Source organism: Hyperolius riggenbachi, chromosome 4 (genome assembly GCF_040937935.1).
Source record: "Hyperolius riggenbachi isolate aHypRig1 chromosome 4, aHypRig1.pri, whole genome shotgun sequence".
In the NCBI taxonomy this organism is placed as follows: domain Eukaryota; kingdom Metazoa; phylum Chordata; class Amphibia; order Anura; family Hyperoliidae; genus Hyperolius; species Hyperolius riggenbachi.
The window spans coordinates 192417085-192435858 of record NC_090649.1 but is presented as its reverse complement, the minus strand read 5'-3'; the positions used below and the strand labels follow the sequence as shown (position 1 = coordinate 192435858).

Genomic DNA, 18774 nt, shown 5'->3' with positions numbered 1-18774 from the left:
AGGCCCCTTCCATACCATGCTATTGACATGGAACACAGAGCTGTTTAAGCTTTTTGTGTAAATGCAGTTGCCATGTGGCTCAAAATGGCCAGAGGGAGGTTATAAAAATATACAATGCACGGTTACTCAGTCCTTATTTTCCTCTCAGGAGGAGTAGGACGAGCCACCAAGGAAAAAAAACCCAAGGTGAATTTAGTGTCCGCAGCCCTCCTAAGAAAAGGAGTAGAGTGCACAAAGACAGGTGCTCAGCACTGCAGGCATCTGTTAGCAGCATGTTGTCATCTGTCAGTAGAGGTTCACAAAAATGGCTGCAGCCCACTGTTCACACGACCTCTGTGGTGCAAGATGGTACTATTTCACCAACAAATCTGGAGAGCTGTTTTTTGTTTACTGCATCACATACCACTTGTAAACACCATTTCAATCAACCTTTTTGTCCACTGACAGTGTTAATAAAAAGGTTTTTGTGGAATAGAACAATGCTTAGTTAATAATGCTTACTAAAAAACATTGTGTGATGCCCAAACTGCAAAAAAAAAAACAGAATACGGAATAAATGACCATCAAATGCCACTAGGTCAAATATCAGTTATGCTGTATTCAGAAAATGCTTGAGCTAAACCACATATAAAACAACTAATACCAGTAGGGCGTATAATATAAAAAGTTTTGTGTGTGTGTTTTTTTTTTTTTTTTTTCTGTAAGGGCTCATTTACACTATGTGAGTTTTGACTTACTGCACATAGGGCTTGATTTACAAAATAGTGTTAACTGTTAGCATGGCCGTTTTCGTGCGAATTTTCGCATTGCGCGAGCTCGCGAATTTTTGCGTGAAACAATATAGTTTTCATGCGCAAACGCAAATTTTGGCGCGAAAGCTATGTTTGCATGCGAAAACGATATTGTTTCTCGCGGAAATTCGCGATTGCGCGACATGCGAAAATTTGCGCGAAAACGGCCGTGCTAACAGTTAGCACTCTTTTGTGAATCAAGCTCATAGTGTGCATTTTACAAGGGAACATGAAAGTACATAGACTTTCATGTTATCATTCACACTACAACAGTGAGTTGTTGTGCAGTGCATTTCAACTCGTCAGGAGTTAAAACTCATGGAAATGCTCAGCAAATCACAAACCCATTCACACCCATTCATGAGTTTTCATGCATTTCAAATCACATAGTGTGAATGAGCCCTAACCAGTATCTTCTGTTAACTTGTCAGTAGGTGGCAGTGTGCCTTTTATTTTGCTATAGTAATGTGTGTTCAGTATACAATCATACCTTATACAGTAAATACATCATCGGATAGCCAGAGTAATGCCACAGGCCACAAACATGCTCAGGAGTTTGGTTTCCAGCCTGTGTTTATAATCCACTCCTTTGGTAGGTCATGTCTTGTGTATACCGGGGTGTAGACTATCAGCATTAAAAATATAGTCAGTGAATAAATCTAGCACATAAAAGACAGCGTTCATAGAACATCAACTGAATTCAACAGTGGTTATGCCGTACTGAAATCTTGGTTATCAGTTTGCTTATGGACTGACTCTAACTGCATTCTCTTATATTTCTTCTCGTATATTTTGAATTCATCAGTGTTTGCGTCTTCTCTGTGGCGTTTCCAGGTCTATCACCTCAGTCACTATTTAGTTGCCCTATATTTTTCCATTTCACCTCCAGTAATAAATAGAGATACTGCAGTTTGTGTACCGCACCAGTCGCACCACAAAGCTGAATTGTACTTCAGTGTGAATCAGTAATGATTATGACACTTTTGGCATGTTCTCCCAGCAGTCAGTGGAGATTTCCCAAAGGAAATGTTGCTGAGATGCACTCAAACTGCCAGCCTCTATGGTTCTAGCACACACTACACCTACCATACTCACTATTTAATAGATAAGGAAACTCTGCACACTTATAATCTGGTGGGGTGGACAAAACAGGACCAGGTGAGTGGATCCAATAGTGTGCAAATCCCTTTCAAACCATTCTCTCTGCTGCGTCCTCAGCCCAGCTGCAATGTGAGAAGAAGGGGCTTAGCATACAAAGGAGAGGCAGCACTTCAGCAATCCAGGCTTCAAAACTTTAATCCAGAGAAACAACAATTGTACAGGTGATTAAATCCATGTGGATAGTCACAGCAGTGAGGTGGGAGCAGGTGGTACGGAGCAACTAACAGATTCATCGCAGGTCACGTGCTGAACAGCGATGCTATACAAGTGTTTTTTCCCTAGATAAAAGTTTTTAAGCCTAAATTGCTGCAGTGCCCCCTCTCCTTTGTTTACTGAATCTACTCAGTGTGTCCTCTGTAAAACTAGTGGTAGAGAGTATGAGAACACCTTGAAATGTGAGACTACTGATGTGGAGATCTTTCTTTCATAGCTTTCCAAATATGTTATTATGTGGTGAAATTTGCATTGCTTATTAGTAGAAGGGCTTTTCGGTCTCTTTTATCACCCTATACATTCCTAGTGGTTTGGGTCACCCCGAGCTGCTTGGTTACTCAGTTTTGTACAAGAAACTGTAATCTGAGTGGTATGCCATGTTAATGTTTGTCTGCTTGCCTTTTTACAGATGGTTCTGTTGATGCAGAAAGAAGTATTGTTACCGACCTTGTAAGTCAAATGGATCCTCAAGGCAGACGTACCATTTTTGTGCTGACTAAAGTGGATCTAGCGGAAAAGAACGTCGCCAGCCCTAGTCGAGTAAGTGGGTTATTATTATTAATTATTCTGTCATCTCTTATGGTACAGACTAAGGTACATCGATCAGCAATACAACTCCTTTTATGTGACAGTGACAAATCCATTCAGTAGTGATGAAATATGTACAGCAGTGACCAGAAACAAAAGTGAGAGAGTCCTGTTCTTATGAGCTTACGGATCAGGAGGTGAGACAAAATGATTCACTGAGGCAATAGGGAATACCTTGGCATTGTGTACAAAAAGAATCGTAACAGTCTTTTGAGTTCTATTACTGTAGGTCAAAAAGGTATACTTAAACGTTTCAAGAGTTAGATAGCAACCCTGGGGACATGTAAAGGAAAGCCAGATTGCAGGAAGAGCCTATGAAAAGTCTTGAATCAGAATTTAAAATGACCAAAGCAGAAGGTCAAGTGCAGTGCAGAGGTGACTGAGAACGTGTGGATCCTCATATTGTTAGGACCTTTGTAGGTAAGGAGTGTGTGTTGTGGATTTTCTGAGTAACTGGCACCTATTGGGAGGACGGACGGAGCGGCGGTGAAAGGAACGGTAGGTGTATTGATCAGCAGAGTGCGTGGTTGCTCAGAGTAATTCCGGTCTATTAGGAGCTCAGACAGGAATACGATACGTTAGTCATGGCAGGATATATTTGTAGAAAACTTACAGGAAATGTCCTTTCTTTCTGCATGCATGCAAACAGTGCATTATTAATGGGCTAAATTGTTGTACACTTATTTGTCCTCAGATTCAACAAATTATTGAAGGGAAACTATTTCCAATGAAAGCACTTGGGTATTTTGCTGTGGTAACTGGGAAAGGTAAGAAAAGAATTCTGTTCAGCCGATACCTATTTTAGAATCAATGGGCCTGATTCACGTAGCTCCGGTAAAACTTCCATGCGCAGGCAGCGTATGGCAACATTACTAGCAAAAAACACCAGCTGAATACCACGTGTTGCGCAATCAGCTTAACCTGCAGTACATGGATAACTCATACATTATAACGTACTTTGCGCAAGTTACAGTGTGTGTTGCCATAGCAGTGCTCACATTACCTATGTATTTGTGCATTGCTGGCGTTAGTGCCAGTAATATTGCTGTGTACTGCCTGCCCCAGATGTTTTACTGGAGTAACAAATCAGATCCAAAATATCTAATCTTGAACATAAATCTATAAATTAGATTTCTTGTTGTGAGCACTTAGAGCACCCACCATAACCTTGTCATAGGGCAGCAGCAGTAGTGTATAAACGAGTGTTGCTTTTTAATAGGAGGGTTTTTTGGTCTCTTTTATTCCCCTATACTTTCCTAGTGGTCTGGGTCACCCTGAGCTGCTTGGCTATTCTGTTGTACTGGTCCAAGCCCTATCCCATACAGCCATATCAATCCCTGCCATGCACTGAATAGAACCAAAAGCCCCAAACAAGCTGTCTGCATATTGGATTGATGTGGCTGTGTAAAATGTTAAGCTATAGGCTGGCTATACATCAGTGGTTCTGGATGTAAGCCTGGCTTCAGGAGCATAAAGAGATCATTTGCATATTCAGTAGTGATGCATTGTGGGTAACCACAGTTGCTCACTTAAGGCTGAATTATCACAAATACCTTCTGTTTTAAAGGACAACTGTAGTGAGAAGAATATGGAGGCTGCCGTATTTATTTCCTCTTAAACACCAGTTGCCTGGCAAACCTGCTGTTCTATTTGACTGCGGTAGTGTCTGAATAACCCCAGAAACCAGCATGCAGCTATTCTTGTCAGATCCGACAATGTCTTTAACACCGGACCTGCTGCATGCTTCTTCAGGGTGTATGGCTAAAAGGATTAGAGGTACAGGATCAGCAGGATTGCCAGGTCACTGGTATTGCTTATAAGGAAATAAATATGGCTGCCTCTGTATACCTATCACTTCAGTTGTCCTTTAAGAAGACAAATTACACTGTGTGTTGCCTTATTAGTAGGAGGGCTTTTCAGTCTCTTTTAGTTCCCTATACTTTCCTAGTGGTTCTTAGTCACCCCCAACTGCTTGGGTACTCTGGTGTGTTGTGTTTGTAAACTGCAGATTAGCTCCTGTGAAATATTAATGTCAGTGCAACTTTCAGGTAAGTGTACATATGATAGGATACCCATAGACAGAAGACACTGCTTGCTGAGCTTGTGGTAGATTCCACTGCCATATCCTCTTTCACGTGAGGAATAATTCCGTAAATGGTAACTACAGGGGAAACTCTGGTGTTGGATGAGTGGGCAGGGTCCCAGTATCAGTGGAGAGGAGGAGAGGATTGGAGATGATATACTTGGACACACAACTCTGCAAAAAACGCTTTTCTTGCGCCGTCTATCATCTCAGTAAATGCTGGATAGTTTAGCATGTTTCTAAATTCATTTATTTTTTTCATTACAATTTTTATTATAGAATAAAGCAGTATACATATCCAATGGTACAATTATCAGACAACTGTAGCAAGAACCAATTGCAAACTGCAGAAAATCAAAAATCGGCATTGATTTATAATGGTTACACACCTTGTCATGTTTCTAAATTTAAAGAGACACTGAAGCGAAAAAAAAAATGATGATATTATGATTTGTATGTGTAGCACAGCTAAGAAATAAAACATTAAGATCAGATACATCAGTGTAATTGTTTCCAGTACAGGAAGAGTTGAGAAACTCCAGTTATCTCTATGCAAACAAGCCATTAAGCTCTCCGACTAAGTTAAGGTGGCCATACACTGGCCCGATTTGCGCCCGTTTCGACAGCAGATTCGATCACTGGGATCGAATCTGCTGCCAATCGTTCACGCTACACGCCGAATTTCAATCCATTCCGTCCGATCGCGTCGATCACGCCGTGCGGAAAATAACCGTCGATCGCCCGCGGGTAAAGAGCGCATCGCTAGCGGCGTTCGAGTGCCCGACGACCGACGCAATAGAGCCGCATACATTACCTGCTCCGCCGGCGCGACTCCCGGGTCTCCGCTCTTCTCCGTCTCCGCTCTGGTCTGCTCTGGTCTCCGGCATGCTTCCCTTCTTCCTGTCCCGGCAGGAAGTTTAAACAGTAGAGGGCGCTCTACTGTTTAAACTTCCCCAGACATGAAGAAGGGAAGCATACCGGAGACTAGAGCGGACCAGAGCGGAGACGGAGAAGAAGAGCGGTGACCGGGGGCAGTCTCACCAACGGAGCAGGTAATGTATGCGGGCGGGGGGAGCGGCGGCAGCACCACCACAACAGATTGTGATCGGTTTCAGGCTGAAATCGGTTCACAATCTGTTTGCAGTAAAGGTAGCCATACGATCCCTCTCTGATCAGATTCGATCAGATAGGGATCTGTCTGTTGGTCGAATCTGATGGCAAATCGACCAGTGTATGGCTACCTTTAGTCCTGGAGAGGGCTGTTATCTGACTTTTATTATCTCAACTGTTCCTGGACTATTTACTTTTCTTCTGCTAGAGGAGAGGTCATTACTTCACAGACTGCTCTGAAAGACTCATTTTGAATGCTGAGTGTTGTGTAATCTGCACATATTAGAGAATGATGCAATGTTAGAAAAAACACTATATACCTGAAAATAAAAGTATGAGAATATTTTCTTTGCTGCTAATCTTCTAGTAATTATTCATAGTACACAACCAATTCACTATATCATATTTTTTTTCGCTTCAGTGTCTCTTTAAAGTCATTGGGAACAGTATTAAAAAAAAAAAAAAGCCAGATACTTACCTAAGGAGAGGGAAGGCTTCTGAAGCCAGAGTGCGTCCGAAAACGGGCCGCTCCATTCTGCGCCCTCTCTCATGCACTCGCACGTGTGCAGTTTGGAGCCGCCCATCTTCGTTAGAACTCGGCTTCCGAAAATACTTCCGAAGTACAATGGAGGAGCTGCCGCTGCACCAAGGGCACCGGCAGAGGCGAGGGAAGGCTCATTAGGACCCAGAGCCTTCCCTCTCCTTAGGTAAGTATCTGAAAAAAACCTCCCAATGACTTTAAAAGACGAACAGATATTTTGAAATACCGTATATTTGCTTTATCTGTCATGAGCCTTTAGTTGCATTGTGTCATTTTAACAGGCAACACCAATGAAAGCATTGAATCCATTAAGGACTATGAAGAGGAATTCTTTCAAGGATCTAGCCTTCTGAAGTAAGTGTTTACCTTTCAATGTGAAGTATTGAAGCACTGTAATTTATATGGCTTTCTTAGAAAGAATAAAAGCTTTGTATATCCTTATGTCATTGTGTTGTTGTTGTTGCTTTTTTTAATATTTGTTATGCCCTACTAGAAAAGGTATGCTAAAGGCACATCAGGTGACCACCAAGAATTTAAGTCTAGCTGTCTCGGATTGTTTTTGGAAAATGGTGCGAGCGTCTGTAGAACAACAGGCTGATGCCTTCAAAGGTAATAAACATACTAACTATACTGTCTCCGACCAGCTTAAAGCGCACCTGCACTCAGAACTTCCTCTCTGCTCTAAGGGCCTGAGCCCACTGATGCAGTTGTGTCTGCTTTTTGGTTGCACTTCAATGTTATAGATGCTGAAAATCGGACAGAAGCGGACACAACTGCGTTAGTGGGCTCAGGCCCTTAAAGATAAGCAACAACATAACCTTTTAAAGAAAAACATTGTTACAGCTGATACAAATCCTGCAATAAATCCGTAGTGTCTATTTCCTGCTTTCATGGAAGCAGACATATTTTTACCATCTTGTGTTTACAAATTCCTAAGCTGGCACAGCTGAAGAGATCAAATTACTCTTGTGATTACAGATGAGGCGGGAATTAGACAACTAAACTCTCTAAATACATAAAGGGTGCATTCTTCTCCGTTTTCCTTCTGTCCTGTGCAAGAGTTCAGGTCCACTTTAAACATAAAATGCTTATTTACATTTCCCCAGAGCATTATCACATTGTTTTGTATTTTGAGTATAATCAAGAGGCAAAATCAATGTAGTTTAATAATGCAATAATGCAAAATGTAGGTTTTATAACTGTTTCCTCTTTTGTTTTTTGTAGCTACTCGTTTTAACCTTGAAACAGAATGGAAAAACAACTACCCACGACTGCGAGAGCTTGACAGGGTACTGTATAATACATTATTTTTTTATAATTCAATTATTTAATATAATTTAAAATATAATTTGCATCCCGTAATTCTTGCAAAGCTAGCTTTTTATGCAAAATCTATGGTACACAGGCTGTGAATTTTTGTTGGTGGATATGTGTAAAAAATACTGCTTGTTATCTGCAATTGAGTTATCACTATAATTTGTAATAACGTTTACTTCAGTTTTCACTTTTAGTTTTTCTAATTTCACTGATCTTTCCTTTTTAGAGTGAGTTATTTGAAAAAGCTAAAAATGAAATCCTTGATGAAGTTATAAGTCTTACTCAGGTTACCCCAAAACACTGGTGAGTAATTTGTGGGTTGATGCTGCTGTTTACTTACTTGTTTTTGTTGGTACTTTTCTGATGTTTGATTTAAACTTCGCTTAAAGCGGAATATAACCCTGCCTTTCAACTTTGCTCTAAAACATTATTTACAGTATATTATATGCAACCAGTATTTTTTTTTTTACTAGACCAGCATTGGAAGGGTTACACAGGGCTTTAAAGTCCCTAGAGATTTCTGCAGACACATCGAACTTCAGTTAAGATACTTTTTGTTTACAAATATGTATCTTTTAAGTGTTTATTGTGACTCATCTCTCTCACTGAGAAGGAGCTTGGAGGACAGCCAAAGAGTGTGTAACTGTTTATCAATAGATACATCTAACTAAATAGAATGTAACTATCTGAACGTCTGCACGGAACTTAAAACCTCTGTGTTTAACCCTTCCAATGCTGGTCTAGTAAAAAAAATGCTTTTTGCATATAATATGCTGTAAATAATGTTTTAGAGCAAAGTTGAAATGCAGGGTTATATTTCGCTTTAAGCATTTAGGGAAGGAAGTTGTTTTTAAGTCCCACAGGCACTGTGGGACACCTCAGAGCTCTCTCCAATGTGAATTATCGCAAATACCTGTTCTGTTTTAAGAAGGCAAACTACTGTTTTGCATAGCATTTTAGAAAAGAGGCTTTTTGGTCTCTTTCAGCCCCTTGCACACTCCTAGGAGTTCTGGTTCACCATGAGCTTGCTGGGCAATCTAACTCTGGGTGTTTCAAGTCCTATTCCAAAGACCCGTATTAATCGATGCCATGCACTGAAGGTGATTAACCAATCCGAAACAGTCTGTATGCATGTTGGATTATTGTGGCTCTATAATATTAACAAGCTGACACATTGCATTCCAGAGGATCTGGAGGTGTGTTTAGACAACAAAGATGATTTGCATATTCAGCAGTGATGCACTGTGGGTACACTTCAGAGCGTACTCCAACCTGAATAATCACAAATACCTTCTGTTATAAGAAGGCAAACTTCTGTTTTGCACTAGATTTACTATTACGAAAGAAAGTATTTTAGTTCAGACCTGATTTACTAAGTTGAAGAATTGCACATACCTTAATCCCTAGGCCTAGAGCTCCCGAATTAACATAAGCATTAGCCAAACTGAAGCAAAGCTTGAAGTTGCAAGCTGTGGATGCACTGACATGAACAAGGAAAGGTGCACATCTGCTTGTTTCCCTAAATTGTTTCCCTAAACAATCCACTGGCCAGATGGCAGCCCACCAGCACTGTTATGAAACAAATGTACAATAGCATATGCATTCACATGTGTGATGAGTCAAATAATCTTAAGAAGTGAATGTCATAGAAAGTGTCTATTTAGTTATGTCTTATATGGCTTTTTAGTACGGTAACTGGGACCTTATTTTTTTATTTATGGAGAGAAGGCTTCATGCAAAATTTTGCTGGACAGACACAGTGTCTTTGAATTACACCTCTTCTAAGTTAATAAATGTTTGGCTCCGCCTATGAATCCTCATTAGCACTCCCACTTTTTGTAGCAGCAGTCACACCTTTCTGGTGCCCGGGGCTGTTCCACTATAAAGAAGAAGCCAGATTTGCCAAGGCTTGAGATTTTGACATTGGCCTCAATTCACTAAGATCATGCTGGAGATAATAAGGCAAAAGAAAACTTACCTCCACATAAGAGAGAGTTATCTTATCTCTTCATTCCTTAAGTTGCCTCCTCTGTAGTTAATTTACCTCCTCTGTAGTTATTTTCACATGCAGTTAATAAACAGCCTGTCTTTAACTCTGGAGTTATTTTAAGGATTGAAGAGTTAACTTAAAGACAGAAGAGTTCACTTTAGGTTTGCCTGAGGTAAAATGTTTCCTGAATACTACATGCCTGATCACCATGGTAACAACTCTAGAAGAGTTATTAAAGACAGGAGATAAGCTTAGTGAATTGAGGCCAATGGCCTCAATTCACTAAGATTCACTATGAAAGAGCTGACCTTTCCTTTTTTAGTTGTGAGATTGGCTTACAGCAATGACTGGGGCAGGAGCCAATAAAATTGGCTCCTGCTCTAGATACGGAAACTCTGCTGTCAACGTGACAGCGAGCGAGCAGGTGCAGCAACGAGGACAGCGGTGGGAAGGGCAAGAAAGACCAGCCCGTGTGGCGAGAGTAATTTAAATCTACGCCCTGGCAGGAATAACAGGACATTAACAGGGTGTAGATTTCAGTCGCCTGCCATTAAAAGAAGTGGGGTCTGCCACAACGTTCGGTTTGCGATGTTCGTCCATTGCTACTGTTAATGTATTAATTCTGGGCGTTGCAACCTGTGGCTGCCTTTATCAAGAGTATACATAACTAATTCTGAGATTACGGTTAAATGAACTAGTTTAGCCGAACATAAGCTACTACTCATTTCAGATTCTGAATATAACTTTGCCTTCCTAAAACAGAACATATTTGCAATTATTCAGCCTTATGTGAGTAAAAAAAATATCTCCCATGATGCATCACTACTGAATAAGCAAATCATTCCTGAGTGGTCATACCGATTCAGTATTGTAAGATCAGATTTGTCACTAAAAGCTTACTTCATGTTGTCATCTAGCACATAACCCTACTGGATGTACTCTATAAGCACCTAAAACAAATTTGTATTGGTATGCATAAAAATAAATGTGGATAGATGAGTAAGTCGCTGAAAGACCGTGCCATGCACATTTTTTAGTATATTCTTCTTCCTGATAGGGAAGAGATTCTTCAGAAAACACTGTGGGAGAGAGTATCGACCCATGTGATTGAGAATATCTACCTACCGGCTGCGCAGACTATGAACTCGGGCACTTTCAACACCACTGTAGACATCAAGCTGAAACAATGGACTGACAAGCAGCTACCTCATAAAGCAGTAGAGGTAAGAGAATAGGATGACCCCCGCTATAGATAGAAAAGCATTCAGATTCTTGTATTAAAACATTGGGTCTTCTCACCTAGATATTTTAATGCAACTACCTGCTTTTTGCATATAACTAAATGTTTTTCAGGTTTTCTTCACATCCTCACATAGCTCTTTGACTTCCAAACGTAAATACAATGATGGAGAACTTCTGAGTGTCAGCCACTCTTGCTTTTGTCAGGGTCGACGATTCAGCACTGCTCTTTTATATTTCAGTTGAAAGTATGAGAATTGGCTTCTGCCCGTGGTATTTTCAGGTTCATACAAGATCTGAAATAAGTCTGTACTAGAAATTTTCATGTATTTATGCATGTCTCTTGCCTACTATAGTCATGGATTTCAACAAAACTTACTATTCAACTGTAACATTTTCAAAGAACACCAAAATATTGTAATTTGCCATTCAAATAATATGTTGAGTGGAAAGGGGCTTTAATAACATGATGTAAAGAGCAATGGTGTTGTTTGGGTCATGGAAATCATTCAGATATCCCCTTTTTATTACTCTGACCACTGTGAACTGTTGAAAGGTCATTTCTGATTGCTCTTTTTACGCCCACTACTGTTTAATGTAGAATGCATTTAAGCATGTTTTTGCAAGGTTACTCAGTTTGTGACTGGTAAATGTCACAGAAAGCGTACAGTATTCAGATGTCATTCACTGCACAACCTGTTGCTTCTCCAAAATTTAAACACCGCAAATTACCTGGAAATGTCATCATTGATGATGATGATACTTAAGGAAATTATGATATCATGCAGAAATCTTCACAATCACTTTAAAGGACCACTCCAGTGAAAAAAGTAAGTAGTTAAAATCTGACAGAACCGACAGGTTTTAGGCTAGTGCATCTCCTCATGGGGGTTCGCTTTGTTTTCAAAAGCATTTCCTGAATGGCAGATTAATTGCCAAAATAGTAAGATACCAGCCAGCCTCCCTACTCGCACAATATTTTGGCAGTTGGACTGAGCAACTGTATGTCAGGAGATGCTTTTGACAACAAAGAAAACCCTGAGACTCCCCATGAGGAGATGGACGAGTCCAAAACCTGTCAGTTCTGTCAGATTTTAACTGCTTGCTTTCTTTACTGGAGTGGTCCTTTAAAAAAGAACAACACCCAGCACCTTTTTTGCATCCTCGTGGAGATGAGTGCAAGTATTTATGTGATGCACATGTCTGTTGCTGGACCCACTTACACACAAACTCTCTCACACACAGTCCTTCCTTCTTTAGGATGGATCATTTGATCTTGGTGGCTGTGTAGCAGTGGAACAGACAACTCTTCCCAGTTTGCTTGGGGCAGTGCAGAAAGGGTTTGTGAACTGCCCATTTTCAAGCTAGGTTCCTTTCTACTGCATAGGAAGGTCTATCACAGCATGTAAGGTGAAAGACCATTCTATAGAAATGGACCACAAAAGAACTCTAGTAACCGATTTGTCTAACTTTTGATTTTTAATTTTTAGATATGGGATTAGCCATGTAGCTGACAAGTAAGCTGCAAAACAATCGCGTATCTTCCATAGTCAAATTGGTTCAGAGCATATAATCTAAGTTCCTTGTTTTCTTTTTGACTCTTCTTAGTCTATTCTACACTTGTGTTGTTTGACTACTTTTAGGTTGCTTGGGAAACTCTTCAGCAGCAATTCTCCCGTTTTATGACTGAGCCGAAAGGCAAGGAACATGATGACATATTCGACAAGTTAAAGGAAGCAGTAAAAGAAGAAAGTATCAAGAGACACAAGTGGAATGAGCAAGCAGAAGACAGTCTGGTATGTTCATTTTCATGTCAGGCAGAACAAGGGGAAAATCTACCATTTTCACTGGTTATGTAACGTTTTCTTAGTGCTCATTCTGGCAAAAATATTACTTCTGGATTTCTGACCCTGCCGATAATAGGAGGTTGGACTCTCAATATATTGATCCCCATTGTCCATCCTAACTTGGCATCATGAAGGAAGTAAATACTTACCCTATTATTTTCTCTTTTCACATAAGACAAACATGAGTTGACAGTACGTTACTTTCTATCCTACATTAATCTCTACCAAGAAACCAGGATTTAAATCCCCGAAGTTCTTTAGAGGAGACCTTTCCAGTGCCTGTTCTAACAAATGCTGGAAAACCCCTAATTTTCATATTTTATGGATGTGGGCACTTTCCTGAGCCAGCAGCATTTTCAGACTCTCTGTAAGAGCTCTGGGACAGTTACTGGTACCTTTCACATAATGTAACAGAAATAACAGTCCCTGAGTTTGCAGAAAGGTACAAATAATATTTTAACAGAGAGGTATGTATATAGTACGGATACTCTCTCCTAATAGAGATGGCCCAAGCTGTTCTGCTGGTGTATAGTTCATGGCGAACAACGGGCGTTCGCAAAGGTATGGCGTGTTCGCTTCACCCCAGAGTCAGCAGACACATGGCAGCCAATCAGTTATCCCTTCCACCTGGACCACCTCTCCACCAATCATAAAGCCAGCATAGCAGCCATTTTACACTCTTGACTGTGGCTGCTGTGAAGGAGACTAGGGACAGAGCTGTACTGTTATTAGGGAAAGCATTAATTAGGCCTGTGTTCTGTGTCCCCAGTGGAGTTTCTTGCTGCTACAGTACCAATTCACCATCTATATCCACTTCCCGACCGCCTAACGCACACAGGCGGCCGGGAAGTGGAGCCCGCAAGGACCAGCTCATGCCCAAAAGTGGCGGTCCTTGTAGGGGCATGGGCGGAGCGATCGCGTCATCCGTGACGCGATCCTCCGCCGGCGCCTGTCTCCGCTCACCCGCCGGCCATACGGAAGCGCCGGCGGGATGTTAACCCGACGATCGCCGCATACAAAGTGTATAATACACTTTGTAATGTTTACAAAGTGTATTATACAGGCTGCCTCCTGCCCTGGTGGTCCCAGTGTCCGAGGGACCACCAGGGCAGGCTGCAGCCACCCTAGTCTGCACCCAAGCACACTGATCTCCCCCCCCCCCCCGCCCCCTGATCGCCCACAGCACCCCTCATACCTATGCTGGGTGGGAGAAATACCTCTGTAAATGACAATCTTTTGATTTTTTTTACACACAATTGTCCATTTACAGAGTTATTTCTCCCACCCAGCATGGGTATGTGTAAAAATACACCCCAAAACACATTGTACTACTTCTCCCGAGTACGGCGATACCACATGTGTGGAACTTTTTTGCAGCCTAACTGCGCTAAGGGGCCCAAAGTCCAATGAGTACCTTTAGGATTTCACAGGTCATTTTGAGAAATTTTGTTTCAAGACTACTCCTCACGGTTTAGGGCCCATAAAATGCCAGGACAGTATAGGAACCCCACAAATGACTCCATTTTAGAAAGAAGACACCCCAAGGTATTCTGTTAGTAGTACGGTGAGTTCATAGAAGATTTTATTTTTTGTCACAAGTTAGCGGAAATTGATTTTTTTTTTTTCACAAAGTGTCATTTTCCGCTAACTTGTGACAAAAAATAAAATCTTCTATGAACTCACCGTACTACTAACGGAATACCTTGGGGTGTCTTCTTTCTAAAATGGGGTCATTTGTGGGGTTCCTATACTGTCCTGGCATTTTAGGGGCCCTAAACCGTGAGGAGTAGTCTTGAAACAAAATTTCTCAAAATGACCTGTGAAATCCTAAAGGTACTCATTGGACTTTGGGCCCCTTAGCGCAGTTAGGGTGCAAAAAAGTGCCACACATGTGGTATCGCCATACTCAGGAGAAGTAGTATAATGTGTTTTGGGGTGTATTTTTACACATACCCATGCTGAGTGGGAGAAAGATCTCTGTAAATGGACAATCGTGTGTAAAAAAAATAAAAAAAATTGTCATTTACAGAGATATTCATTTTTTTGCCAAAATTCATGTCTTTTTTGATGAATATAATAAAAAGTAAAAATCGCAGCAGCAATCAAATAGCACCAAAAGAAAGCTTTATTAGTGACAAGAAAAGGAGCCAAAATTCATTTAGGTGGTAGGTTGTATGAGCGAGCAATAAACCGTGAAAGCTGCAGTGGTCTGAATGGAAAAAAAGTGCCTGGTCCTTAAAGAGAATCTGTATTGTTAAAATCGCACAAAAGTAAACATACCAGTGCGTTAGGGGACAACTCCTATTCCCCTCTGTCACAATTTCGCCGCTCCCCGCCGCATTAAAAGTGGTTAAAAACAGTTTTAAAAAGTTTGTTTATAAACAAACAAAATGGCCACCAAAACAGGAAGTAGGTTGATGTACAGTATGTCCACACATAGAAAATACATCCATACACAAGCAGGCTGTATACAGCCTTCCTTTTGAATCTCAAGAGATCATTTGTGTGTTTCTTTCCCCCCTGAGGGGGGAATTCATAGCAGAACCACAACACTGAAGAACTTGGCAGCCTTCCAGACACAGGCTGACAAGTCTGACAAGGGAAAGATACATTGATTTATTACAGAGACTGTGATAGTACAAAGTGCTGCAGTAAGCCAGAACACATTAGAATAGCTTTTGGAACTTGTAGGATGATAAAAAACAGGATGCAATTTTTGTTACGGAGTCTCTTTAAGGGGGTTAAAGCCCACGGTCCTCAAGTGGATATAACCCCCAGAGCCCTTCTAAAGGCTGTGTTTTGATCTTGTGATATTGCTATTCAGTGTGTCCACACAGTGCACTTTAGCAGACAGGTGCAGTCCGTGCTTAGTGCTACTGTAGTTCACCATTCTAAAGGCTGTTTTGCTTGCTATTGTTATATTGCAATGATGTGTGTCCAGTGCACCCATTAGCTGTGGGAGACAGGTTTGCTAGTCCTAGTAGTGCACCAACTTCATGAATCAATTGCCCTTGAAAGGGCTGTTTTTCTTTGCAGAAAAATGTGCATGTTCGCTACATCAAAATTTGATATTCGCTACATCACTATCTCCTAAGTGTGCTCTGTGTTGCCACTTGGTTGCAACACACATTCTGTTCCATTATCCCCAGAATCGGTTGTTTCATAGGGACAGCGTAATTTTCTCCATAAAGCTTGTGTTAAAAAAAATAGCTCCTAACACCACATATGCTCTTGTTCACAGCTGACGTGCGTCATTACATCAGTTCTTCCTGAGGGGGTAGCGATGGGGGCTGGCTGTTATCTGCTCTCTCCTAACTGCAATCAGCTTTCCATGTCTCTGGCTTCTCACAGCTACAAAGTAACTAAATAAACAGGTTCTTTTCCTGCCAGCTTCACCGTATTTACAGCCTGTTTATTTAGTTAGGTGTGAGAAGTCTGCAGTGTTTGAGCCGAGTAATAAATCAGCTGTGTTAGAGATACGGAAGCTGATAGCAGTTCTCGTTGCATCCCCCTTCATTTTGTACACAGGTCTGCTGTGTACAAAAGCAGATTTAGTGTTAGGAGCTATTTTTGAACAGACCCTATGGAGAAAAAGATGCTGGGGATAATGGAGCAGCAGAAATTTCGCCATTGTGCACCTTTAATATTTACTTTCAAGCTTGCCTGCTTGCTTTGCACATGCTGCATATGGAAACTGCTGACATGCAGACTGTTTCCACTCTAGTTGCCAAAAGAAGTGAGCTGAGAGAAGGCTTTAGAAACCTAGTGCATTAGCAGTTTGATGCTCCAGAGCTGATCTAGATTAACCCCCTTGCCGTTTCTATTATTGCGGCAAGGGGGCAGCGCAGCACTTTATTTATTTATATTTATTTTTTTTAAAATCATGTAGCTTGCCTAGCGCTAGCTACATGATAGCAGCTGAGCAGCGGCATCCCCCCACCCACTCCGATCGCCTTCGGCGATCTGCGCAGGCAGGAAATCCCGTTCAGAACGGGATTTCCTGCAAGGCTTCCGCCGTTGCCATGGCCACGGGGCGGGATGACGTCACCGACGTCATGGACGTCGGGACATCGGAGGGAATCCCGATCCACCCCTCAGCGCTGCCTGGCACTGATTGGCCAGGCTGCACAGGGGTCTGTGGGGGGGCACGGCGGGAATCGGCGTGTAGCGGCGGCGATCGTGTACTACACGCAGCTAGCAAAGTGCTAGCTGGGTGTAGGAAAAAAAATTGCGAAAAATCGACCCAGCAGGGCCAGAGCAATCCTCCTGCACGAGTTACTGCTCGGGATAACCGGCAAGGAGGTTAATCAGTTTGCGCATCTCTTCTCACTTTTATGCTCTGAATAAGTGGGAGCTGATTTGGGGTATTTGAATAATTTACATCCCTGTGTCTAGGATGGTATACTGTTTTAAAAGCAATATTTTACCTTTTTTCCATTAGCGAGTGATTCAACACAATGCTTTGGAGGACCGCTCTATCTCTGATAAACAGCAATGGGATGCTGCAATCCATTTTATGGAAGAAACATTACATAGCCGCCTAAAAGATAGTAAGTGATGTATTAATCTTTTTATTATCATCACCATTTATATAATGTTAAAGAAAACTAAAGGCAGGACTTCAGCCTTTTCGATTATTTATGAATGCATAGATTTGATCTTCTTTTTAAAAATCTTAGTAAAGGTGCACTATTTAAATTTTGTAGTCCATTAAATTATTTATTTGAAGGTAAATTAAGGTTTTCTTGGGGAAAACATACAACCTTACATTTGGGTATTTCAAATACCTAAAATTTGAATCTGATTCACCGGATCATGTGCGCATGGTTAGTATATTGTTAAATAGTATTTTATGTTATCTAAACCTTGTTTGTTTGGATTGGCCATTGGGACATGGCAAAGCTACAAAACAGGCCAGAATAGGATGATATTACTCCTATCCTCTGCAGTAAAGTACCAGGAAATTACCCACTCACCCACATGTAGGTATGATGTAAAAACAACTTTATTACAATCCATGGAAATAGACTTGGCCACACAAGTGGAAATCCTCATTTTATAATCGATGATAAATGCGTATTGAGTAGTATCACTAATGGGAACAGGCATGTGTAGCAGGCAGTCCTTATGCCCACTGCTCCTCCCATTCTTCTCTGTCCCCCTCTATTACCTTGTAAAAGTTGCACGAAGCTACTTCTGGTTTGGCAATGCACAGGTGCTGCCCGGCGACACGTGTCCTTGATCACGCGCTTGTGGCCAGGAGCATTCTTAGCATGCACACTACATAGTCGCACTGCTCACCGACCCAGAATTAGCTTCATGTGGATGTTTTTTAAATGTAGGAGCGCTAAGGTATCCTTTAATACAACCATATAGCCCCTCCAATATATGGGCTGATGCCCTGTCATATTTTTTTTCCAAGTCCACCAATATATACTCTGACGTATGTTATAGAACAGAACCGTTTCCTCAGGAAGTGTTTTGTACATTTATAGTCAGTTGAGCATAATGATATCTAAAAGGAAGGCAACATATATGTGTTAACCATTTAATGACAATCGCACGTATTAAAATGTCATGCTTTAGCCTGTTAACGGCAACATGAAGTTTTAATACGTCGCGCATTCCCGCCGCCGATCCGCACGTGTGCGCACTGCTGCCGTTTCCGTTGGGATCCCGTGTTAAGTGATTGGGGAAGAGGACCGAGCGGTCCTCTACCCAATCGCAATGCTTGGAGTGAATGGCCACGTCCATTCACAAAAACAGGAAACTGTCACAGTTTAACAAAATGTAAAAAAAAATAGTGATCACTTCCTATAACGGGAGAGTATTCACTAGTGCCATCTTGTGGCCAAAAAGTATAGTACACATAAAGGCACATACATACTATGTAC

The 18774-nt window shown here is 41.3% G+C and overlaps 1 protein-coding gene across 4 annotated transcripts in view; it reads left to right on the top strand.

The window, feature by feature from the left end:
* Positions 1-18774, top strand: part of OPA1 (OPA1 mitochondrial dynamin like GTPase) — a 130886-nt gene that overhangs the window by 59812 nt on the left and 52300 nt on the right. For all 4 annotated transcript variants that reach the window (XM_068281165.1, XM_068281163.1, XM_068281164.1 and 1 more), the window contains 9 exons: positions 2575-2705; positions 3448-3520; positions 6769-6841; positions 6981-7096; positions 7712-7776; positions 8031-8107; positions 10852-11017; positions 12677-12829; positions 17322-17430. In XM_068281165.1, coding sequence (XP_068137266.1) covers positions 2575-2705; positions 3448-3520; positions 6769-6841; positions 6981-7096; positions 7712-7776; positions 8031-8107; positions 10852-11017; positions 12677-12829; positions 17322-17430 — 963 coding nt within the window. The remainder of the gene's footprint in view (positions 1-2574; positions 2706-3447; positions 3521-6768; positions 6842-6980; positions 7097-7711; positions 7777-8030; positions 8108-10851; positions 11018-12676; positions 12830-17321; positions 17431-18774) is intronic.